Source organism: Erpetoichthys calabaricus, chromosome 18 (genome assembly GCF_900747795.2).
Source record: "Erpetoichthys calabaricus chromosome 18, fErpCal1.3, whole genome shotgun sequence".
Classification (NCBI taxonomy): Eukaryota; Metazoa; Chordata; class Cladistia; order Polypteriformes; family Polypteridae; genus Erpetoichthys; species Erpetoichthys calabaricus.
The window spans coordinates 86,612,532-86,638,194 of NC_041411.2; the positions used below are offsets into that span (position 1 = coordinate 86,612,532).

The window sequence follows — 25,663 nt, forward strand, 5'->3', positions numbered from 1 at the left end:
GAATTGTGTACTCTTTGAAATTTAACTTGTCGTTCCTTTAACTGTTGTGGGACCACAGATTCTCATAGCATATGGTCCATTATTGTGTAAATCCACATTTTGTCCATTGAATGATGCGAATGCGAAAAGACTTTGTTGTCTACTCTTTTTTTCAGACCTCAATTTGTCCTGGTATTTTTTCAATTACACCTGGTTCTGATGATTAATCACCTTTTGTTTGTGGTAATGCAATCGTTTCTATCTTTTCTTTGATACTGTAGTGACTGACATGATAAAGTGTCACAAAAGTTTTACTTGAACAATCGCTGACTTCCTAACCCCAAACACAACTTTCTAGCACCCTCTCCAACGCCCCCCCTTACCGCATCAAATCAATACCCCGCTATCAGTCCTCCGTGCTGTACTCCGCCTTCCCTCAATCGGACCTGACAGTCACTTAAAACCAAAAAGCCCTCAACCTGGCTGGGACGCTACAATACTTTCAAATTTTACCGCTTTCATATTCTGTACCTTTGTCTGCATGTGTATCGCGCCATCGTTTGTTTGAGCCTTTTGAATTCCACTGCTTTCATAATCTCTTATCTGCTATTTTTTCTCTCCAATGCCTTTGGGTCTGTATTCTCCGTATTGTCCTTATACGCTTTATATGCGCTGAGAGCACATGATTTCTGTGTACTATGTGCTTTTACACGATTGATTTTTTTTTGATGGGTGTGCTCTTATATATTCCGTATTATCTTTGTGGACCTTTGCGGACCCCGTAGTGTCTTACGTTTGACTCTGGGGTGCAGTGCAGAATCCTCTTTTCTGTGTGGTTGTGTTGTTAGTCCTCAGCTATGGGCGCGTTGTTTATCCAGGCGGGCTCGTGTTTGTATATCTGTCAGTCGAGCTCGTTCATTTTGAACCAGTGCCTGCTTTGCTTCGGCAGTTTCAGACGCGCGTTGTAGGCGCCTGCGTTCATTGATCTTATCCAGGTGGGCTCATGTGTGTATCGTTGAGCTGTATTGTTTTTGAATTTGGTGTAAAGCGTTCAGCGGTTTGTACAATCCCAAGCAGCACATTATTCCTAACTTCACTCCGCAGTAGTGCCACTCACAATATGGCGGTGACGCCTGCGCCTTCCGTATTATCTCAGGTTTCACTATGCTCTGTAGTGTGGACGTTTGCGGCATCCGTACTCTCTCCGGTTTGACTTTGGGCGGTGCACCGAATCCTGTTGTGTTTGTTTGTTCTGTGGCCGTTCTCTGGGGCCGTGTGTTAGTTGAGCTGTATTGTGTTTGAATTTGGTGTAAAGCGTTCAGCAGTTTGTACAATCCCAAGCAGCACATTTGTTTTATTTGCTATTTCCGTTAGTTGAGCTGTATGCGCCTGCGCAGTACGTCTCATGGTCCCATCGCCGTGTACCTGCATCCATGCCATCCAGTTTACCATTCTTGGTTAGTAATATGGATTTTTAGATTTTTTTTAATTTCTAGGTCCAGATCCATGTACAATATGTGTTTGATAACTTATTTTTTGTCCAGCCTGTACTGAATACTTCAAATTAAAGATTTATTTTGTCATTGTGGAACTGATTTAATCGAACAAAGTAGCCATTACTAAAATAAAAATGGCTACTTTTGGACTTGAATAGTAGTGTACATTGCTTATTTCAGGATAGCCATATTTGCAGTGTTTGTGATTTTTGTTTTAGATTAATGATTGTTCTTATCTCAGTTTAATATAACTTTTTTTTTTCCTAGATTGAAAGGTTGGAAGTGAGCAGTCTAGCACAAACATCCAATGCAGTGGCTTGTGCTACAGATTGCAGTATCAATGTAGATACTGTAGACGGCACCCCTGACCCCCAAAGAACAAAAGCTGCTATCCTACATCTACAACAGAAAATACTTAAACTGACAGAACAGATCAAAATTGAGCAAACCGCCCGTGATGACAATGTGGCAGAGTACTTGAAGTTGGCAAATAATGCAGACAAGCAGCAGAGTGCCCGGATCAAGCAGGTGTTTGAGAAGAAGAATCAAAAGTCAGCCCAGACCATCCATCAGTTACAGCGTAAACTTGATCACTACCATCGAAAACTGCGTGAAATTGAGCACAATGGCATCCCCCGGCAACCGAAGGATGTTTTTAGGGACATGCACCAGGGTCTAAAAGATGTGGGTGCCAAAGTGACAGGTTTCAGTGAAGGTGTAGTGGACAGCGTTAAAGGTGGTCTGTCCAGCTTCTCACAAGCAACACACTCTGCAGCAGGAGCTGTTGTCTCCAAACCAAGGGAAATTGCTTCACTCTTTAGAAACAAGTTTGGTAGTGCAGACAACATTTCCAGCTTAAAGGATTCTTTAGATGAGTCCCAGGGTGAAGATGGAATAAAGCCTTCAGGCCTCTGCAGCAATTTGCAATCCAGCCCTAAATATGGAAGTGAAGATGACTGTTCCAGTGGTACCTCTGGTTCAGCGGGTGCCAATAGCACTAGTAGGGCCCCTGGGGGCCCGCCCAGCTCCAAAACAAATACACTGGAAAATCAAAGCTCAGGGTTTGATACTATTTTTCATGAGATTCAGGAAATTCGTGAGGCACAGGGAAGACTGGAAGAATCTTTTGAAAATCTGAAATCACACTACCAGAGAGACTATTCTTTAATAATGCAAACACTACAAGATGAAAGATACAGGTAAATGTTCATTTGGACTTCTTCTATGATTGAAGTATTCAGAGCTAAGATTTTGTTGGGTAATCCTTGAAATGTAGCTTGTGACCAGGTAAATGTTTTTAATGTTTTTGTGGAACAGAATAAGCAATGGGAATCAGACTGAAATAGGCAAACATTGGTTTGAGAAATGTAGTACTTCATAGAATGTTTATGGTTAGTCATTCATTTTAAATAAAAAGTTCAAAGCAACATGTTATCAGCAAGGAAACTATATTCTTCATAAATGTCAAGAAGAAACAAAGGGTGGTTACCAGTTTAATTGTATATTTATTTACATTTTGTTAGCTTATGTATTAATCAAAATTAACTTGCAAATCAACAATGTATATTAAGGTTTTTCAGAGATTGGAGCACCAGCAGGTTAAATGTCAATCCTTATGGCTTCACAGTAAGTCAGTGGTAGGGTCTGAACATTTCAGTATTTCCTGTTTTTCACCTTGTCTACCAGTTTGCAATGACTAATTTAATTTTTTTATATTAACTCCTGAGATTGTAGCAGTTTATGATCCTGATAATATGGTGGTTTTGATTAGATTGTTACCATGCTAATTGAAAGAGTGTCTGGTCATTGAAAAATGCTTACCTGATGTAAAATAATAGTTGTAACAGTTATTAAAATAGACCTGGATACATCATATTCAAAAATAGTTCTGGGAAGAAACTAACATATATGATGAGGCTCCAATGAAACAATATTTTGTACATACAGTGTATTTTACATTACACTAGTCAGAGTCAAGAATGCTGTCTATCATCCACACTTGCCTACTAACAGAGCCACTGTGTAATGAATTGAAGCAAATCTTGAGTAAGTGATACTGTAACTGCCGGGTGGTTGACATCTTTCCATTGGACGATGCACATCACTAAAATCTGGCAGAAGATTTTTATTTCAAGCTGTATTGGTGATATTATTATTATTATTATTATGTATTTCTCTAAAGCCTTTATGCCAAATGCCATAGAAGAACAAGATATTTAGCATTTGTTTACACAGACATGCATTATTTATTTATTTGTTTGTTTGTTTGTTTGTTTGTGTTTGTGCCCCAGTTGTTAAATAAACAGTTAATTTAAGTGACTCCCTCAATGTAATATATACCCTACACCATCCTCATTCACTTTTTTATTTATCATACAAATCAGATAACTTCAGCAGGAAATAATTTTAACAGAAAAAAGAAAAGTCAAACACTGAGATTATGTATTACACAAAAATGAAAAGATACCGTGTTTCATGTTTCAGCATGATGCATTGTAAATACACAGCAGATTGTTGACACATTAGCTAATTTTAAAAAGTACCAAGCCAGTGAGAAAGTATCTCATTAATGGTGGTTGTGGAGGAGCTTGAGAGAAATATTTTCACACCTGGAAAACACCAAGGAAAGGAAGCCTGTTCTTCCAGTGTGCAAGTAAACAATAACTATGTTCAAACCTTTAGTTTAGAGACTCTACTTAGGTGCAAGCCATTACACTGCAAGAGCAAACTGGTTCACATGAAGGTAAACCCAAACAACAACAGACTATACAAATTACACACAGACAGCAGTCATTTTGAAATATGGACTCCCACGTATTGGGATAGAAGCTAAACACGCCATACTGCCATGTTAGCAAAACCTACATTTAAACAAGCAAAGTCAGTGGTATTTTCTTATCTTTTTAAGGCTCCATCTGGATAGAGTAAAATCTCAACCCTAAGTAAATATTTCTTGGAGTCATCTAGGTTGGGAAGGACTCTACAGATGTGACAATAGTTACCACTCATTATTTTGCTTCCCTTTTGTAGTTTTATGTTTAGCTATAAGTAAGGCAGTCTTGCACACACGTGTTAGAGGTTAATTTTCACAGATAGATGGTTTCGAGAAAATATAATGTTTTCTTTTATAAGATTCCAAAAAGCTTAATAATAACACTACTTCCAACACTTTACAGCAGACTGTCATCCCATCTACACTAATAACCTTTAGACTTTCAGTTTTTGCTACTAGAAAAATAATCGTGTTACATTGCAGCCTCAATTTAAATAGAGATGTGGTTTTCTCCCTCTTGTGTTAGCTTTTTGGCTGATGTAAAAGTGCTTTTTGAGTCTTAATTTAAGCCACATCAGCTCATAATTTTGATTTGATGAAAACATGAGGTTGGCAAACCTAAGCTAATTAAATAAAATGGTTAAGGTTACTGATTACTGGGGGACTAGTCCCTGGTAGAGATTACTAAAGTAACAGTTTCATTTGCAAACAACAGTAATGATTAGAAATTTCATGAGTGATGTTAGTTGGTTCACTTTTGGAAGTCCTGGGCTAGAATGATAGAATGAAATGTGTAATAAATTTTAGTTCAGTATTGACCTACACTGGGAAAATGATGGTTTGGCCAAAAATTGGCTTCCAAGTAGAAATGGATTCTCACAAGATAAATAACGTAAAAGAAATGCAAGTTGGTGTATGGATAAGTGGATCCTTGGACGTGAATCAGGATTATACGGCTTAACTTAAAAATGAATGGGAGATATGAGCAAAACATGTATATTCAGATTTCATTCATTGAAAATGAACAATTTTAAAATAGAAACTTTTACGTAGTTTTGATTTGTATGCATATGGGTGTAAAGGTGTACTGTCAAAGATGTAACTTAATTTTATGATAAGCTACCACAGTTAGTGAAATGAGAGTTTTCATTTTATTTTTCTACTGTGAACAAAGCTTCCCATGATATGATTGGTATTGTCTCCTGATAATGGGGGACACCACAGACCAGAGTCACAATTTTCATTGTTCCTGCTAATGAGTGTTCAGGTGTCGAGACTCACACCCTTCCTGGCTCCAGGCAGACATAGTGGCTTCCAGTGCATTACAAAAGCAATACTGAATCATAATAAGTGAACACTAAGGACGTCTTTTGAGGGTTTCCAGACACCAAAGTGTGTTAATTTCTGTTAGCTCCCCTGGTCTGTGTATTTTTCTCAGTGATACACTACCATAACAGTTTTTTGTTTTTCTTAGAAACTGACTTATTCTTTGCAGAATGTCTACTCAAGGTTTTTCTGTTCAAATATTTTTGGTAGTTTATATGTAGTGTATTTTATTCTATAGGCCTATATATATATTGGTACATTGGAGAATTTGTATTCCATGTATATAATGATACATTGGATAAGGTTAATAGCATAACATATATAGTAATGTCATATTGTTTAAATTGTTATCCAAACACCAATCAGATTTTCTGAACTGTTCACTGATACTACCTTACTGCTGTATCAGGCAGCTGGCCCCTTTAGAATATTAAAGGAAGATATAATAGAAATGAAATAAGAGGAATGTAAGGTTATGAGTATACTATCCCTAGAGGAAATTGGCTGAAAATAATAACAGATGGCTAAGTTTCTACTTCTTTCTTAGGTGCCTAGTACAGTGCTTTTTTTTAAACTTGCTTTTTCATAAAGGTAAGGCTTGGCGTGTCAATAGTGAATATGACTGCATTCCTGGACAATTTTATTGATCATAAAAGGTGTTAAAGTTAGTAAGAAAAGTTAACAAAGTAGTTTTTTTTTTCAGTTTTGATGTAACATCTTTCAATAACTTAAAATTCTTACCAGGCAAATTGCAGAAAAATTTTAAGTATTACAGGTTTTAAAAAGATTTCATCTTTGATTGTGCATGCATGGAATGCTTCAGGTGGAAATTCCCTGTTTTTTTTTTAAAAAAAAGTGCTTAGTAAAAATAAATAACTTGTATTGCTTATCGTAACGTTAAGTCACTAAGACATGTCAGCTGCATCATGTGCTGGTGATTATTGTTGCTTTGGCAATTTTAATATGAAAACATAATTTTTCTGGATAGAAGATAATTTGGGAGTAATTTATCTACAGAGGCTTCTTTTGCTACATTGTTTTTATTTACTCGCTCATTCATTCTTTATTTTTATAATTGGAGCACAGGACCCTGGTTATGTGATTGCCTTAGAGTTCTGTAATTATCATTAGTGGCAACTGGAATACTAGCCTTGTGTTTTGGGGTACAGTGTCTGTTTTGGTATACCAGACTGCCATAAAAGTTATTCTAAAGTACAAAGAATTCATGGCAAAAATAAACAAGATTTACTGTAGAAATTAATAAATGCTGGGAAGGATAAATGTCATTTTTTCTGATTTTCTTCCAGTTAACATGATTCACTTGTTAAAATCACTGTATTTATACTGCAACCAGAGTTTCATCACTAATTGTTGAACAAGAGATTGATCGGGCAGCCTTTCTCATTAATTGGGCAATCAGCAGGATTTTATAGTCAGTGACCATGCTCCAGATAGCATGCCTAGTTAACCAAGTGTTTTGAGGGTGGCTTAATGAGTGACATCTCTCCTGTTGAAAGCTTTACTGCTACCCACATATTAAAAGAGACTGGTGATTTTACTGAATGATATCATATGTTAATTCTACATTATGCCTTGGCCGATCAATAGATAGATTGATAGACTGATTGATTGATTGATTAATCCCAAGGGGAAATTCACATACTCCAGCAGCAGCATACTGATAAAAAAAAAACTATTATATTAAAGAGTGATAAAAATGCAGGTAAAACAGACAGTAACTTTGTATAATGTTAACGTTTACCCCACCCCCGGGTGGAACTGACGAGTCGCATAGTGTGGGGGAGGAATGATCTCCTCAGTCTGTCTGTGGAGCAGGACAGTGACAGAAGCTGCTCCTCTGTCTGGAGATGATACTGTTTAGTGGATGCAGTGGATTCTCCACGATTGACAGGAGCCTGCTCAGCGCCTGTCGCTCTGCCACGGATGTCAAACTGTCCAGCTCCATGCCTACAATAGAGCCTGCCTTTCTCACCAGTTTGTCCAGGCATGAGGAGTTCCTCTTCTTTATGCTGCCTCCCCAGCACACCACAGCGTAGAAGAGGGCGCTCGCCAAAACCGTCTGAAAAAACATCTGCAGCATCTTATTGCAGATGTTGAAAGATGCCAACCTTCTAAGGAAGTATAGTCGGCTCTGTCCTCTCTTGCACAGAGCATCAGTATTGGCAATCCAGTCCAATTTATCATTCAGCTGCACTCCCAGGTATTTATAGGTATGCACCCTCTGCACACAGTCACCTCTGATGATCACAGGGTCCATGAGGGGCCTGGTCCTCCTAAAATCCACCACCAGCTCCTTGGTTTTGCTGGTGCTCAGTTGTAGGTGGTTTGAGTTGCACAATTTAACAAAGTCCTTGATTAGGTTTCTATAATCCTCCTGCCCACTCCTGATGCAGCCCACGATAGCAGTGTCATCAGCGAACTTTTGCACGTGGCAGGACTCCGAGTTGTATTGGATGTCCGATGTATATAAGCTGAACAGGACCGGAGAAAGTACAGTCCCCTGCGGCTCTCCTGTGCTGCTGACTACAATGTCAGACCTGCAGTTCCCGAGACGCACATACTGAGGTCTGTCTGTAAGATAGTCCTGATCCATGCCACCAGGTATGAATCTACTCTCAGCTTACTAGGACGTGATACCTTTGGGACTGGGGTGATGCAAGATGTTTTCCAAAGTATTGCTAGTTGTAAGGATCCATTATAGCCACGTAAGGTTGATTGTCATTTTACATACACGGAGAAAAATTACTTTTTTTTTTCAATCTTTCAAGCCATATTCAATGTATATCAAAAGGGGTGGTTTCCTTGTACTTGCATTGTCTGCAGCATCAAGTTGACTAGCAGGTTACTAAACAGCTGTGTGTTATGGCATTTATTTGGCTGGATCAACCACAGTGGCCCAAACTGTAAGCTCCACCTTGAGTCTGGTGCCAGAAGTGTGGTGTGATTATAGTGGAATAATGTATCATGTTTATGAAAAGGAAGTATGAACAGGGTATTTCACAACTGAGATTTTTTTTTAAATACAGAATGCTGTTATTAAAGGTAAAGTGTTGTTTATTATTGTTATTGTTATTACTGCTGCCAACTTTAACCTCTTTGATGATTCATAGCCCTGTTTTAATTTCCTGAAGCAAATCAGAAAATCACATTAGAAAGTTTTTGTTACATTTTATATTCATCCAGTATTTGTCTCATGTTATAGCAGAAATGTTCAGACACAGGCCTGAGTTGGCTAAGCCTGATAATTTATAGACCAGTTTCTTAAACAGAGTCAAACTCCAGCCTTTATTTGCTTTGCTTTCTTATTCCACCTCTTTAAATTTAATTTGGTTATTGTGCAATAAAAGTAAACTTTTAGAACACATTCTTGAGTAGGAGTACACTGGTAAAAATAACATTGAATTAGCTCTTCCTATTTAGAAGAAATTGTTATGTACTGCCATTTATGTTTCTTGACATCTTTAGGAGAAGCTATTTCATGACAAATGCTTGACATGAAACTCCGCTAAAGTTAATATAAAAATAGATAGAAATCAATTAAAATTTGTGAACTGAAGACTAGGGAAACTCTGGTGTGAATTATTAAAACAGTAAAATTTGTTAGCACCTTTCCATAGTGAAAATTATCCTAAGTGGCTTTAATAGGTTTGGCACTCTATATTTTTTTGTTTTCTATAGTGAGAGCACAGGCATGTCAAGTTAATTTCTTTGGGTCACACAGTGAGTCAGTTGGGGGACTGAACTAACATCTTTCCTGACTATACTACATACAGGTGCATCTCAATAAATTAGAATATCATCGAAAAGTTAATTTATTTCAGTAATTCAATTCAAAAAGTGAAACTCATATATTATATAGATTCATTACACACAGAGTGATATATTTCAAGCATTTATTTATTTTCATTTTGTTGATTATGGCTTATATCTAACGAAAATCCAAAATTTTGTGAAATTTTGAGAAAAAAAGACAAATCTGACATCATGTCACTCAGAACTCCAAAAATGGGTCGGACAAAATTATTGGCACCTTTTCAAAATTTTGGGTAAATCGTTTATTTTAAGCATATGATGCTCGTTTGAACTCACCTGTGGCAAGAAACAGGTGCTGGCAATATAGCAATCACACCTGAAGCCAGTTAAAATGGAGAAAAGTTGACTCAACCTTTCTGTTTAGTGTCTGAGTGTGCCACACTAAGCATGGAGAACAGAAAGAAGAGCAGAGAATTGTCTGAGGACTTGAGAACAAAAATTGTGGAAAAATATCAACAATCTTGCTACAAGTCCATCTCCAGAGATCTTCATGTTCCTTTGTCCACTGTGCGCAACATAATCAAGAAGTTCACAACACATGGCACTGTAGCTAATCTCCCTGGACGTGGACGGAAGAGAAAAATTGATAAAAGACTGCAATGAAGGATAGTCCGAATGGTGGATAAACAGCCCCAATCAACTTCAAAACATATTCAAGCTGTTCTGCAGACTCAGGGTGCAATAGTGTCAGCTCGAACTATCCGTCGACATCTGAACGAAATGAAACGCTATGGCAGGAGAGCCAGGAGGACCCCACTGCTGACACAGAAACATAAAAAAGCCAGACTGGAGCTTGCCAAAATGTACTTGAGAAAGCCAAAATCCTTCTGGGTGAACGTCTTGTGGACAGATGAGACCAAGGTAGAGCTTTTTGGTAAAGCTCATCATTCTACTGTTTACAGAAAACAGAATTAGGCCTACGAAGAAAAGAACACAGTACCTACAGTCAAACATGGTGGAGGTTCTGAGATGTTTTGGGGATGTTTTGCTGCCTCTGGCACTGGATGCCTTGACTTTGTGCAAGGCATCATGAAATCTGATGACTACCAAAAGATATTGGGTCGCAATTTAGGGCCCAATATCAGAAAGCTGGGTCTGTGTCAGAGGTCATGGGTGTTCCAGAAGGACAATGACCCCAAACATACCTCTAAAAGCACCCAGAAATGGTTGAAGACAAAGCGCTGGAGAGTTCTGAAGTGGCCAGCAATGTGTCCGGATCTAAATCCGACTGAACATTTATGGAGAGATCTCAAAATTGCTGTTCGGAGAAGGCGCCCTTCAAATCTGAGAGACCTTGAGCAGTTTGGAAAAGAAGAGTGGTCAGAAATTCCATTTGAGAGGTGTAACAAGCTTGTTGATGGTTATAGGAAGCACTTGATTTCAGTTATTTTTTCCAAAGGGCGTGCAACCAAATATTAAGTTGAGGGTGCCAATAATTTTGTCCAGCCCAGTTTTTGAGTTTTATGTGAAATGATGTCAGATTTGGCTTTTTTTCTCTGTTTTTTTGTGTTGTTCCAATGCACATAAAGGAAATAAACATGTGTATACCAAAACATTTGTAATTGCAACAATTTTCTGGGAGAAATGGTGCATTTTCTGGGAAAATTCCAGGGGTGCCGATAATTTCGGCCATGACTAATGGTCATATTTTTATAGTCTTTTTATGAAATCACTGTTGCAAGTTGCTTTGCAGATTTAAACATAAAAATATACTGTAGGTATGCTGTGAATTTGCATTTCACCTTTTATAGCTTTCAGTTAATTTATTTTTGTAAAAAAAACTGTAATAATCTTTTATTAAGAAAATATTTTTAATAGCTGAAATATAAATACTGTGGTTTATTCTTAACTCCCAAATAAATAAATTTTATGTTAATTGTCATCTCCAAATTGACAAAAGTATTAGTGAGTATTGTGAGTTGCATGAGTGAGCTGCTATATGATGGATTGGTGCCTTGTCCACAGTCCTTACACTTGGTGCATCCATTGTGGATGCTGGCTTCCCGCATGCAATCCTGTCATAGAAAGTGAATAAATGGATAATACTTGGCAAACATTATTTTAGCATTAGCCATGCAAATGTTTTAAGTTTTTCACAATATATACAGTATTGTTGAATTAAATGTATTCATTTAAACACTATTGAGATGCCAGGCTATCAAGGCACTAGTATGTTACATGTCTTTCTCATCAAATGTACTCTTTTACAGATGTGAAAGGCTGGAGGATCAATTGAATGATTTAACAGAGCTTCACCAGAATGAGATTATCAACCTCAAGCAGGAGCTGGCGAGCATGGAAGAAAAGATTGCATACCAGTCATACGAACGCGCCAGGGACATTCAGGTTAGCATGTACCTCATTTAAGTAAAGTGAAATGTGCTTGAGTTAATTTTAAATATGTGAGGTTACCTTAATGACAGATAAAAGTATATTTCATGGACACAAATTTGTAAAAGGAGAAGATTGTTTATGTAAGTATAGCTCCATTTTTTGCTGCTGGATCCATAGCAAAAAACCCCATTCTGGTGGCCAAAGTCTATAAACAGCCTAGTATTTATGCTACAAGACATCCAGACTATTCACCTAAGTGGCGATGGTTGCACCTTCTAGTGTTTAGTAACCATATGACCTTATCTAAGATCACTTAATATTTTTGTCATAATTGTAAACTCAATTTATTTTATACACTAAATTGCCCGATTGTCATATTGAGGGTGGTTTCATATCCTCTTTCACCAAGTTTTGTGCTGTTGTTTCCCTGTATTAAAAACAAGATTTTACTTTCAGTTTCTGTCTCACATTAGGGGGCTTTGCCCCCTGCTCGCTTCGCTCGCCAACCCCCGTGTTTGGCTAATCTGATATACAATGTACATTTTTTTTTCTTTGGAATTGTTTCAATTTCATTATTTGCACTTTTACTTTAAAGCTTCATTAAAAACAATTTTGTTTGGAGACACATTGTGACAATGCCGGTAAGTGAATATTGTTTCTGTTTCTCTAATAAATAATCTGACTTTTTCAGATTCTCATAGCGTATGGTCCATATGCAAATGCGAAAAGACTTTGTTGTTTACTCTTTGCCTTTTATTTGTGACCCTGATTTGTCCTGCTATTTTTTCAATTACACCTGGCTCTGATGATTAATCACCTTTTGTTTGCGGTAATGCAGTCTTTTCTATCTTTTCTTTGATACCGTAGCGAATGACATGATAAAGTGTCATAATTGTTTTACTTGAACAATCGCCGACTTCCTAACCCCAAACACAACTTTCTAGCCCCCCCCCTTACCGCATCAATCAATACCCCGCTATCAGTCTTCCGTGCTGTACTCCGCCCTCCCTCTATCGGACCTAACAGTCACGTAAAACCAAACAGCCCTCACCCTGGCTGGGACGCTACAATACTTTTGGTGTTTACTGCTTTCATATTCTGTACCTTCGTCTGCATGTGTATCGCGCCATCGTTTGTCGGAGCCTTTCGAATTCCACCACTTTCATAATCTCTTATCTGCTTTTTTCACGTTTCACTCTGGGGCGGGGGGCTGAATCTTCTTTTTTGTGTGTCTGTGTCGTCACCTATGGGCGCGTTGCCTCATTTCTTATTTACGTTAGGCGCTTATTTACGTCAGTTGAGCTCCTTTGCTTTTGAGCTGTGAGGCGTGGTGGGTTTGACTATGCTGTGGTTTGTGGACGTCTCGGGACTCCGTACATTGTGAGATTTGACTGTGGGGCGGGACGCCGAGGCCTCTTGCGTTTGTCTGTGAGTACTCATATTATTGTATTAATGTGATGTGGTGATTCACATATGCTGTGGACGACTTCCTAACCCCAAACACAACTTTCTAGCACCCTCTGAAATTTAACTTGTCATTCCTTTAACTGTTGTGGGACCACAGATTCTCATAGCATATGGTCCATTATTGTGTAAATCCACGTTTTGTCCATTGAATGATGCGAATGCGAAAAGACTTTGTTGTCTACTCTTTTTTTCAGACCTCAATTTGTCCTGGTATTTTTTCAATTACACCTGGTTCTGATGATTAATCACCTTTTGTTTGCGGTAATGCAATCGTTTCTATCTTTTCTTTGATACTGTAGTGACTGACATGATAAAGTGTCACAAAAGTTTTACTTGAACAATCGCTGACTTCCTAACCCCAAACACAACTTTCTAGCACCCTCTCCAACGCCCCGCCCCCCCTTACCGCATCAAATCAATACCCCGCTATCAGTCCTCGGTGCTGTACTCCGCCTTCCCTCAATCGGACCTAACAGTCACTTAAAACCAAAAAGCCCTCAACCTGGCTGGGACGCTACAATACTTTCGAATTTTACCGCTTTCATATTCTGTACCTTTGTCTGCATGTGTATCGCGCCATCGTTTGTTTGAGCCTTTTGAATTCCACTGCTTTCATAATCTCTTATCTGTCTTTTTTTTTCTCTCCAATGCCTTTGGGTCTCTATTCTCCGTATTGTCCTTATACGCTTTATATGCGCTGAGAGCACATGATTTCTGTGTACTATGTGCTTTTACACGATTGATTTTTTTTTTGATCGGTGTGCTCTTATATATTCCGTACTATCTTTGTGGACCTTTGCGGACCCCGTAGTGTCTTACGTTTGACTCTGGGGTGCAGTGCAGAATCCTCTTTTCTGTGTGGCTGTGTCGTTAGTCGTTAGCTATGGGCGCGTTGTTTATCCAGGCAGGCTCGTGTTTGTATATCTGTCAGTCGAGCTCGTTCATTTTGAACCCATGCCTGCTTTGCTTCCGCAGTTTCAGACGCGCGTTGTAGGCGCCTGCGTTCATTGATCTTATCCAGGTGGGCTCGTGTGTGTATCATTGAGCTGTATTGTGTTTGAATTTTGGTGTAAAGCGTTCAGCGGTTTGTACAAACCCAAGCAGCACATTATTCCTAACTTCACTCCACAGTAGTGCCACTCACAATATGGCGGTTGTTTTATTTGCTATTTCCGTTAGTTGAGCTGTACGCGCCTGCGCAGTATGTCTCATGGTCCCATTGCCATGTACCTGCGTCCATGCCATCCGGTTTACCATTCTCGGTTAGTAATATGGATACCGGTTATTTTTAAAAGCATTGCATCATCAGCCAGAGTTTTTGGCAGTTTGTATATATACATATACAAAACTATAGGCTTCTTGAAATATACGTTTTTATGTTTATATTGTGAAACGATTGATTGATTGATTGATTGATTGATTGATTGATTGATTCTGCAAGTATTTTCCACATAAGTATTTTCCACATTTTCAATGCTATCTAATTTATAGGGGACAATGGAGCAATTTTTTTTACATTTTCAAATCCACGTATTCTTTCTGATGTGAGCCTCCTTAAGTTGACTTTATTCTGCTTTATTCTTGTTCTAACTCCAGGCCACACAGGTATAAAAATTCCAGGAGCTAAAGCCTCTCTAGCAGTAAAGGGAAAACCTTATGTAAGCTGTGTGAGGAGTAATATGCCCAATGGGGGTGAGAAATAACCAGCAAAGGCAGAATGTGAAGCAAAGCTGGAAAGAACAGAGACAAGAATGATGCACTGGATGTGTGGTGTGTTTCAAAGTGATTGGAAGATGAATGACAAGTTAAGACAAATATTTGGTGTAAAGATTATAGGTGCTATGCATAGGAGAAGTAAATTGAGATTGTTTGACCCTCTGTTTAAACCAGATCAAGTCATACAGCTTGCCCATTGTCTTGTGAAAAATACATGTAAACAATTGTAACAAATTACACTACTATAGATTTACCTTGGAATCTGGTAGGTTTGCTATACTTATAGAAATAACAAAAATAGTAATTACGGGGTATGGGCACATCCTACATTGTCTGCTTAGGATCTTTTATAAAATAAAATATATACTAATAAAATAATGATGGATTTGTTATTTTAAAAATACTGTTGAACAAGTCTAGATATACCAGTTAGATTTCATCATTAAGCTTCTCAAAAAGAGAGTTAAACACCATCACTGACTGCCGTGAATCCAAAAACAAACATGAAACCTGTGATAGTTTTCTTGTGTTTTTTAATATGTTTAGTCCTTTATGTGCTGTGAAGTAAAGAACATTCATCCCCATTTTACATCCTTGACCTGAGCCACTAATGATTCATGGTATGAACACTGACTGCTGCATCACCTAATCACACTGTTTCAACATACCTATAGGAAATAACTAGATGTAAACCAAAACTGACACTTTATTTATAGGTTTCTGCTACCATATTGCATGCAGCACATTCTTTTGCTTGGCTGTACAATTCAGCCATGCAGATGAGTGGCATAATGGTACATGTGCTTCATGCCTTATGCTCAGTGTTGCTGGAATAATAACAAAGTAGGTACTTTAACTTCAATAAAATATGTATTGCATTAGGTTGTCTCAAAAAACGCATGTTACTTTTAATGTATTACACTACTGGTCCAGAGCTGAGCTAAGCAATGTATGTTTAGCTTATCAAAATAATTTAGCAATTTTTTAAATATTTAGACAGATTATTTCAACCAGGAGAAGAAATAATGTGATCATCTGAGCATTTGCCTCAGGAAATTTATCTTGTGAACACTTCAGCCTGTGGCTGCTAAAAGCGTGTATGCTGGCGAATACAGTGCAACAGACATGTGCAGACTACAAAATCCTTAAGTGTAACCTGGTAATGGGTTACGTAGCCAAATAACCGGATTACTTACGGAGAAATCTACATCTGTTAACCTGGTTTCTCAGAAATCAGTAACCCAATTTCTTTTACTGGAATAAGGTTTTAGATGGCATTTTAGAAACCAGGTGTCTATGAATTACCAGGTTATTAAAGTGCATATAAACACATTCCATGACTCTAGATCTATGAGGCGACAACAGTAAACATTGCGTCACTGTTATGCTCCTGCCTTGAATTGTCAGCTTAGAATACAAAATTGATGTACTTTGTAATACATTTCACACTCTTTGCCAAATAATGCAAATGTTTAACTTCTGCCATTACATTGTGGTTGCAGTTAGTCAAGCAATATTTATAAGCAGCATATACCAGAACAACCGATTAAAAACTCATTAATAATCACAGAGTGTTTAAACACAGATGGCCCATCCATCCATGTTATTTTGGTTTACTCATCATTTGGAATCTGCACCATAGTTTCTGTTCACTTCAGTAACTAAGGATGCATTATTGTTAAATTTAGTGTGAAACTGAACACGTGTCCAGATTTGTATCTGAGTGAAATGGTCAACATGTAGCATTGAAACCTAGGTGGAAGAGCTAAATAATTTGATGCCACCTTTAGCTTTTGTAATTTCAAACTGTCTAGATTACAAGTGGAAATTGAATCATATTGTGCTTTTTTTGTTTTGGTATTAATATTGTTTTAATTTGTCACTTGCTTCAGCCCCAAACTTTTGGGGACTTTGTTACAAAAGTGCTTTCTGAACTTGCTTATTCTATTCCCACAGGAGGCGCTAGAGGCTTGTCAAACCCGTATCTCGAAGATGGAGTTGCAGCAGCAGCAGCAACAGGTGGTGCAACTGGAAGGTCTGGAGAATGCTACAGCACGAACCTTGTTGGGAAAGTTAATCAATGTACTGCTGGCTGTGATGGCTGTCTTACTGGTTTTTGTCTCCACTGTGGCCAACTGTGTTGTTCCCCTAATGAAAACACGTAACCGAACATTTAGCACTTTCTTCCTAGTAATTTTCATTGCCTTTTTATGGAAAAACTGGGATGCCATATCTGGATACTTTGAAAGATTCTTCCAACCTCCTAGATGATGCTAGTATTGGGGTGGGGTGGGAGGTGGTTGTCTCAAAGGTTTAAATGCATGAAGGAGGGGGTCAGATGAAGATGATACCCTGTGGAATACCACTACGAAGAGTTTCATTAAGGAAGTGAACATTAATAAGACAAGAACACTTTATTTTCTTTCAACTTAAGGAACTGGAGTGAATGTTTACATTTAAAAAATAAAAAAGACAGTTTCTTGGAAAAAAACTTGCAATAGTAATTTTTAGAAGTTATTTTAGGCTGGGAGAGTGGACTTTTATGTAGCATTGATTTCTTTCACTGCATTGGAAGGGGCACATTAAGCAAGAGAACAAAATTCCCAAGCAAGAAAGGTATCTTCTAGAAGTGGTGTGAAACTGAAGTCCTCCCTTCCAGTATTAAAGCAGCCAAGCACGATCCAACAGTAAAGAGTTGTCTTCTTTAAGTGAAAAACAAGCACATTCCGTATTTAAAGAAAAAAAATGGATGTGGTTTTTGGTTGATGGAACAAATTGCTTCCCTGGCCAGTCTTTGCAGTAACTTTATATAATTGTTGTAGCTTTGATGCATACATGTTATTAAAATGGGGCCTAACATTTAAGACTACTGTGTATCATAACCAATGTTCTGTACATTTTTTATTTTGTCGCAGGTAAATATTGTGACATATTTTAGTTCAGTTAAGAAATCCTGTTGCGCTTCATACTTATTCATGCAAAACAGAAACAAAATGACAAATTAACATACTTGAAGAGTGTACAGCTCAAGAATCTCAGTGCTTCCGTACTGTTTCTATTAGCTATAAGAATAGTTTTAATTTTTTTTATATCAAAATAAGAAATCTTTTAAATTCAGAATTAAATGAATGATTTATAGTGTAAAGTTGTTTTTGGCTGAAGAATTTAAATGCCTGTTTATAATGGCACCATAAGAGAGTGGGGAATGGACACCAAACTTGCACTTTTACTCTTAGAGAATAGTGAAAGCTGTTTTTCCTTCCTAGTGAAAGACCATAGTCAAATTTTGAGAAAGGAAGTTAAAAAAGATGAATAGCATTGCTAAAACATATATATTGTATGTAAAGACTTAAGAAAAGTCATGTTTAGAAGAGTTCATTTGAAAAAGATAGTTTGACATCCCTAGTCTGGGCTGCCAAGCACTTCAGTAGGGCTGCTTGATTTCTCATCTAATTCACATTATCTGAATACTGAAACTGTGATTTGTAACAAATCAATTATTAGATTTTGTGTATAGAAAGATTGTTGCAGTGCCAACCATATGTCAACCTGGATGGAATTCAGAACCTGAAACATTGTCAATTCAGTTAACAATATTTGCTGAATCACGTTCAGGGACCATTAGAGATGACAAGTCATCTATTTAGAATCATCTATTTATAAGATTACCAAAGATCTATTTGTGCATGTTCTATCAAATCACAAACTGTATTCTAGTGTAATTGGTGTGCATTTCATCACAGTAATATTGAAAAGGGAAGAAAATAAAACTTGGGCTTTATTTGCCAGTTTAGAATTTGGTTTCCCACTATGGATGGAGGCATTAAAGGTGGTACTTAGTCCCACAAACCTTAGGGTAAACACAATATATTTAAAGTAGTTTCTTTTGTATCAAAAGTGTAGCCTTTTGTACCTGTTTTATACAGTATGTTGGTCTTAAAAGCTCATATTAGTAGTATATACCAGGTCCCATGATGTTTGGGGTTCAGGAGAACAGGCTTCCTTGTATATTTAGTTTAAGTAACTTTTTTTCCACAGTTAAACATGTTTAGTATCTTTCATTTTTGCAATTCCTGTATTAATGCACTGTTAACCATGAAAGCTGTCTATTTTAAAAGTATTTATTACAGCTTCTTAAACAGAAAACTATTCCAAAATGTGCAGAAAAACTTTGTCTTACCTGAATAGGCTTTTGAGGGGACACATATGTACCTTTACAAGAAGCAGCATTAAACTCGCTAACTCTTGCAATGCTTTTTCTTCACCTCTTAATAATACCACTTAGAATGGTCCATACTGGGGGTTTGGGGTAACAAAGACAGTGAGTGCCTCCCCTAAACTCCTGTTCTCCTCTCACATTGTCCCACTAACTCTATGAAGTGCTAGTCTGATATTTATCTACATTACGATTTAATATGAAGCTCCTAGTAAGTGTGCACTTTGTGGCCAGCTAAAGTTTCAGTTGAAATGTTAAGATCATCTGCAGAAAATTATAGAATACTATTCAATATTTAAGCAGCTGGAACAATCTAAAACTGTAAAGATCTTTTTCTGTAACCCTATTTTTAATCAGCCATTTAAATGGTTAATTGAAAGGCTTTGTGTGTTAATGTCTAAACACAACATTCACACAGAAACGCATGCATTGTGTATATCTTTTTGTGTATATATGTATATGAGAGGCACAATAAACAGTACATGAGTCTAATGTAGCACAGATGATGAAATACTTACAATAAATCCATCCATCCATCCATCTATTTTCCAACCAGAGAAAAATGGGCAATTTATACAGATTCTACATACACTGGGAAGAGAAGGTAATGTGAATGGCAGTAAGGCTGTCAGATTATCAAGGTTTGTGACCTGGCCTTGAAAGTGTAATCTGTTTAAAAACTTTTGAACTAGCCTTCATTTTTTCCCTTTAGAGAATGTTACTGTAGTATGTTAGTCTAAAATTGGCTTGTCAACCAAGCTAACAACCAAGAATTATGATTGAAAGTAGAAATGCCTTGGAACATTATAATCAAGTTCTAATTAAAAGACTGGATCTTCTCCTCTTTTTTATCTTTGAGAGCTGAGCACTAGTTAAGATGAAAATGTGTACTAGTGCATCCATATTTCCTTTGAGCATTTGTTATTGCCTGCAGATCAGTTAGCTATGTTATGTTAATTTAACTGTATGTTCATTGTTTTGCAAATCAGCTCATACTTCACTGATCCGCATATTAATACTGGCTATTTAGATAGTATTGATAGTACTCTGAAACATCTGTTAATGTGGTGTCCATTATAAACAGGTCAGTGTGAACATCTGCAATTGTGTGGACTCAGTTGACACTGTAATTAAAAAACAGGATATTTTGATTATATTTGTGTATGTGTGTGTATGTGAATGAAGAAAAAACATTCCTGGTTTACCTGGAGAAGCAGATTCCTTTTTTAAAACTTGTGATTGTGCCATTAAAAGCAATACAGAACATTTGAGTCTTTATGATGGTCTGATAAGTACTGTTTGTTTTAGATGTTTATTGTGCTGTTTCCAGGTTGTACTTAATTTGTGGTGAAATAAAACTATGTTGAAAATATATGTGATTTGGATTGTTAGCAAGTGTAAACTTGGGAGAAGTTAGTGGTTGTTTATTTCCTTGCTATTGCTCAGGGATAGCTTTTTTATTGCAATTTTTTTCATGTACTTAGCTTTGACAGGAACTTTTGTGCAAACTGAAGTCTTAAAGCCACAACTCCAGGTTAATTCTGGTCCGTCATGATAAATCGTCTGCACTGTTTGGAAAGCACTCTTAAGCATACATTGCATTTAAGTACAAATTCTATTTTTAACCTAACCATAAACAAATACAATAGATTAAATGTTCGGTGTTGCTTTAATGTGCCAAACAAATAAGTACATTGAGGGTCTAGAGGAATTCACAATACTTCTTTTCAGGAGGTGGAACCATATTTTGTATTTGACTTAACTTTTAGTCACAGAACACAGCTGTGTCACTATCATTACATTGTGTACTGCCTTTTTTTGTTTGCCTGAAGGCAGCATATAATATATATATATATATATATATATATATATATATATATATATATATATATATATATATATATATAAAATGTAGTACTGCCAGATCACATTTCATCTGATTGGCTGCACTAATGTTAAATTTGCACTCAGGGTGCCTTGGAAAATCAGAGCTGAAGGAATGGCCATCCTTAAACTTTCTGAATTTGAGGCTTCATAAATGGAAGGGGGGAATGCTGAAACTGGTTAAGAACTCATTTCTCCTATTGCTGCAAACATGGGTTCTTATGTCTTTGTAATTCTTAGCAGACTGTCAGAGACCTTGAGGCAAGAAGTGAACTACAAACTCCTGGTGTGCCAGGGTAGATTCACGTCAAAATTCAGTGCATGTCCACAGACATTAACTACTGTTAATAGAAATCATACAGATTCACCATCAAGAATATGATTTTTAGCAATGTATTCATATGTGATGTATATAATGATTTCACCTTATGTATAAATTAATTACCGTGTAATTAAAATACCTGTATTTTTAAGTGTATTCCATCAGTGTTACTGTAATGAGCCAGATTTTAGAAATAATGATTTTTCATTCTAATAGCTCTTTCAAAGAAGTGGCCTTCAGTTCCTATTTATTGAAAATTTAATGTAGCAATTATTTATTTAAATATAAGTATGGTTATTGCTTTTTTTTAACATATTTGTGCTGCAGTGTTTACATATTCAACCATGGGTGAACTTCCAGTTAGAGGTTACCTGAAAAAATAAATTAACTGATTGCTTCTTAAAATGTTTAAATAAAGCTTTGTATTAGAATTATGGGGGCTTTATAAAGAACAGCTGCCAGCAGGCTTAAAAGGATAGATAGTTTAGAAATAACATGCTTATATCTGTACATGATTTTTTTCTCATTTGCTGAGTCTTAAATTTGTCACTACCCTCAGCAACAGTGATGACTCTTATGCACATGAAGTGGTGAACATGTGAAATTACCATTGAAATTTACAATTTCTACTATCTAGTTTAGTTAGACATGCAATAAGGATACTTTTCTTCATTTGATTTCATTTCAGGTGAACCTCTCTTGAGTGGTTGGATATGTTCATGTAACACTTCAGACGATGTCCTCAGAAGTAATTTGAAGATCCCATGTGGCTGGCACTAACAGTTGAGTAGGTCAGGAGTTTACAGCTTTAGTTCACTGAAATTTGGTTCCTTTCCAATAAAAGGTTTAATATTCCCATTTTTCTGCACCTTTGTCACTACAAATTAGCCTCAGTTAGTCAGCAGAATCACTAAAAGCTATGGTGACTGTAGATACCAAAATGATTGCTTTCTGCAGACCATAAACACAGTAACTACACAACTCTTTTCTATTTGTCATACTTTTTGATTTAGACATTGCGTTCAGCTGCAAAATTCTGGAATCCCAGATTCTGTTGCTTTCCCAGGTGCTGCTCTTTTCAACCTGCGGGTCAATATTAGAAGTGTGGGTACAGAATGTGGCTGACTCCATAGCTCAAATACAAAAGAAAATTGTGATTTTTTTACTTTTCTAAAACTTTTTCCAATAATACTGTAAAAATAAACTGATTCTTTAAGAGAGTGGGAATTTGGTTGAAAGATGCTTAAAGAAATAACGGACAGTTTACTGTGTTACAAGGTTTAATGCAAAGTATTTAATGAAGAATGGCAAAGCCTAGTTCTGTATGTTTTATAATTTTTTAATGGTTTTTGTTGGTGTGTATGCATTGTGTGAAAGGTGAACAACATAGTAGCTGTCGGCTTCAGCTGTACAAGTCTTTCACTTGTAAGTAATCTCACAGGCGTGAGGTGGAGGTTCAGTAATGATACTTGTGGATGTAACAGTAGTTTTTAGAGTTTAAGCTGCTACTTAACTGTATAAAGAAATATTTTTAAGAAATGTACATTTATGTCTTGTCCTGATCGCTGCAGACATTTGATCTGTGGCAATTTATTGTACAATAAATTGAAATAAAGACCTCAGCTATTAATTTAAAAAAGACTTTGTTTTTCTTCTCAGTGGTGGCAGTTCATGGAGTGTGTAAAAAGGATCGCTTTGAAGTTCAAGGGAAGCTTGACAAGTGAGCTTTTTTTGTTGAATAAAGATTTCCATGCACTGATGTCTAGAGCATTGTAAAGCCAGGGGTTTTTATTTCAAACTAAGCACTTCATTCTCAGAATGCTGCTCCTAATAAATAAGAACTGGCTGTGATATGTGCTGCTTGCTGCATAGACTTTGCATTTGCTTGAAGGATAAGTTTGGTACTTTTAAAATTGAAGTTATTTGTTCACAATGCTCAATGACTTCAATGCAAGAACAGACTAGGTATTTTATGAAATATATTAAAAATGCTTCACTTTTAAAGTACAATTTCGTGTGGAAAATTGATATATACCATGGTTGTGAACGAAAAATACCAAACGTACCCTTTAAATACATGAATATTGTAAAGAAGCAGAAAGCAGCTTCCTTTACAGCAGAATATACTAGCCTTGAAAAATTATTTTTGGTGATATGTAGGGTTGTGCAAATGTGACTTGTAAAACCAAAGTTACCACCAGGAGATAATAAAGTATCTATCTATCTATCTATCTATCTATCTATCTATCTATCTATCTATCTATCTATCTATCTATCTATCTATCTATCTATCTATCTATCTATCTATCTATCTATCTATCTATCTATCTATCTATCTATCTATCTATCTATCTATCTATCTATCTATCTATCTATCTATCTATCTATCTATCTATCTATCTATCTATCTATCTATCTATCTATCTATCTATCTATCTATCTACACATCTTCAACATGGCAGCACCTGTTGGTGTTTATGAACACCTAGAATAATACCAAGAAATTTCAAATATTAAAAAGCATAGAAACACAGCAGAAAAATGTAAATGTAAAATAGCAAAAACACTTGCTACCACACTGGGATAAATCCACAAATGTTGTCTCTCTTTTACCTCCAGTGTCTTTCAAGATTCTGGCTACCATTTGAACCGTCATCCAGGTGTCCTCTCTTATCTTCAATTCACTTTGACGCTATCGAGAAGCAGTATGTAAATTACATCCTGATGTAATCTTCTAAATTATCTTCACGGTCAGGGACAGCCCTGTACAGTTGGTTGTATGGTCCCCAGATCAGTATGGCTGTTGGGGCTCTAGTCTAAACAGCTTTAAAAGAAAGGTGTCTTCAGGGCTATTTTCCATCTCCCTGTTCTGTTAAATAGGACATACCTTCCCACCCATCATAGCTAAAGACTGGCATCGTGGTTAGTTTCACATTGCCAGCATGCAGACACCTGAGTCCAGCTGACCCTGTCATCTGCACTGCCCCATCCCATAAGAATCCCACACACTTACTTCCAGGGTGCCATTATCCACATATTCTCAAAGGTTTCTTTCAGGATGCTCCCCAGGGCGACAGGGCATTAACACTCCTAGTAATGTCTCCTCACCCTCACTGGCATTTTGAGAGGCTGATTCTGCAACATCCCATGTGGGTATCTCTATCAACAAAGACTCTGTTCAGCCTGTTCTCAGCCTTGTGCCAACATGGTGGTATGCTTGCTTCTGGCAATATCTAATACCTACAGCCTTTGTTCATTTTCATATTATTATCCTTTCCTTCTAACAGCAGTGCATATAAATATGGCTTCCTTTGATGCTTTTCATTTGTTCACCCAGATCCAATGAACGTAAAAATTTTAGTTGTGTTTTGTATGCAAATATTGAATACAGGGAGCATGAAGTTCATAAGTCAGCATTTACATGTCAGCTTTCATAGTGATTTCTTTGCAAAGCAGTAAAAGTAAAATTAAGCTTATCAACAAGTTGATATGCTGTGGTCCCTTGTTATCCTGAATTGGGTAAAGCAGGTTTGACAATGTTATATTTTAGACAATCCTGCAGTTCAGCATATATCCATCTGCTGATTTTTTAAAAAGTTAAAGTTTCTTCCAGAATTATCAGTGTGGACATAAACAGGAAGCCTAATGATTCCAGAGTGTGTTCCTGCCTTGCACTCTCAGCCAGCTGGGATAGGCCCCAGGCCCCTCATCAGCCCTGTATAAAGCAGGTTTGAAAATGACATGACATGTATGTTATTTTTTAAAGGACATGATTGGGCGAGTTTGAAACTATTATGACTTGATAATATTATTTTTCCTGGTATTATACTCTTGTCACTTTTTCAATATTTGTTCAACCCAGTACAATGCAGGGACCTACTTACTCACACAGGGCCAATTCAGAGTTTCCCGTGAATGTAACCTGCACACCTTTGTGACCCAAATATGCAGACAAAGTATTCAAACACAGACAGTGGACAAAGAAAGTCAGGACTTGAACGGAGTATCCTACAGATGTGAGGCAGCGACACATACGCCACTCTGCTTAAAAATCTCGGCATTGTTTTCAGATATTCCTTTTGGTCTATTCCTTGTTCTACCCCAAGGTCTTCTTTCACTTTACATTCTTCTTTTAGTGCACACCAGGGCCACGTTTTCAGTAAGTCTCAAATTGCTTTTTTAACACTTTCAGCCATTGTATCCCATTTTCAAGAGTTGTCAACTTCTATTCTGATGCTGAAACTTAATTCCCTCTGTGTGAATGTCTGAAAGGCGTGTGACCTTCTCACTTATTGTACTTCACCAACACCCCACCT

The 25,663-nt window shown here is 37.0% G+C and overlaps 1 protein-coding gene across 5 annotated transcripts in view; it reads left to right on the top strand.

The window, feature by feature from the left end:
- The window catches only part of LOC114669257 (transmembrane and coiled-coil domains protein 1-like), a 174,539-nt gene extending 153,537 nt beyond the window's left edge, over positions 1-21,002 (top strand). For all 5 annotated transcript variants that reach the window (XM_051921159.1, XM_028825466.2, XM_028825467.2 and 2 more), the window contains 3 exons: positions 1,743-2,674; positions 11,619-11,754; positions 16,882-21,002. In XM_051921159.1, the coding sequence (XP_051777119.1) occupies positions 1,743-2,674; positions 11,619-11,754; positions 16,882-17,196 (1,383 nt within the window). In that variant the 3' untranslated portion in view covers positions 17,197-21,002. The remainder of the gene's footprint in view (positions 1-1,742; positions 2,675-11,618; positions 11,755-16,881) is intronic.
- The last annotated feature ends 4,661 nt before the right edge of the window (positions 21,003-25,663 follow it).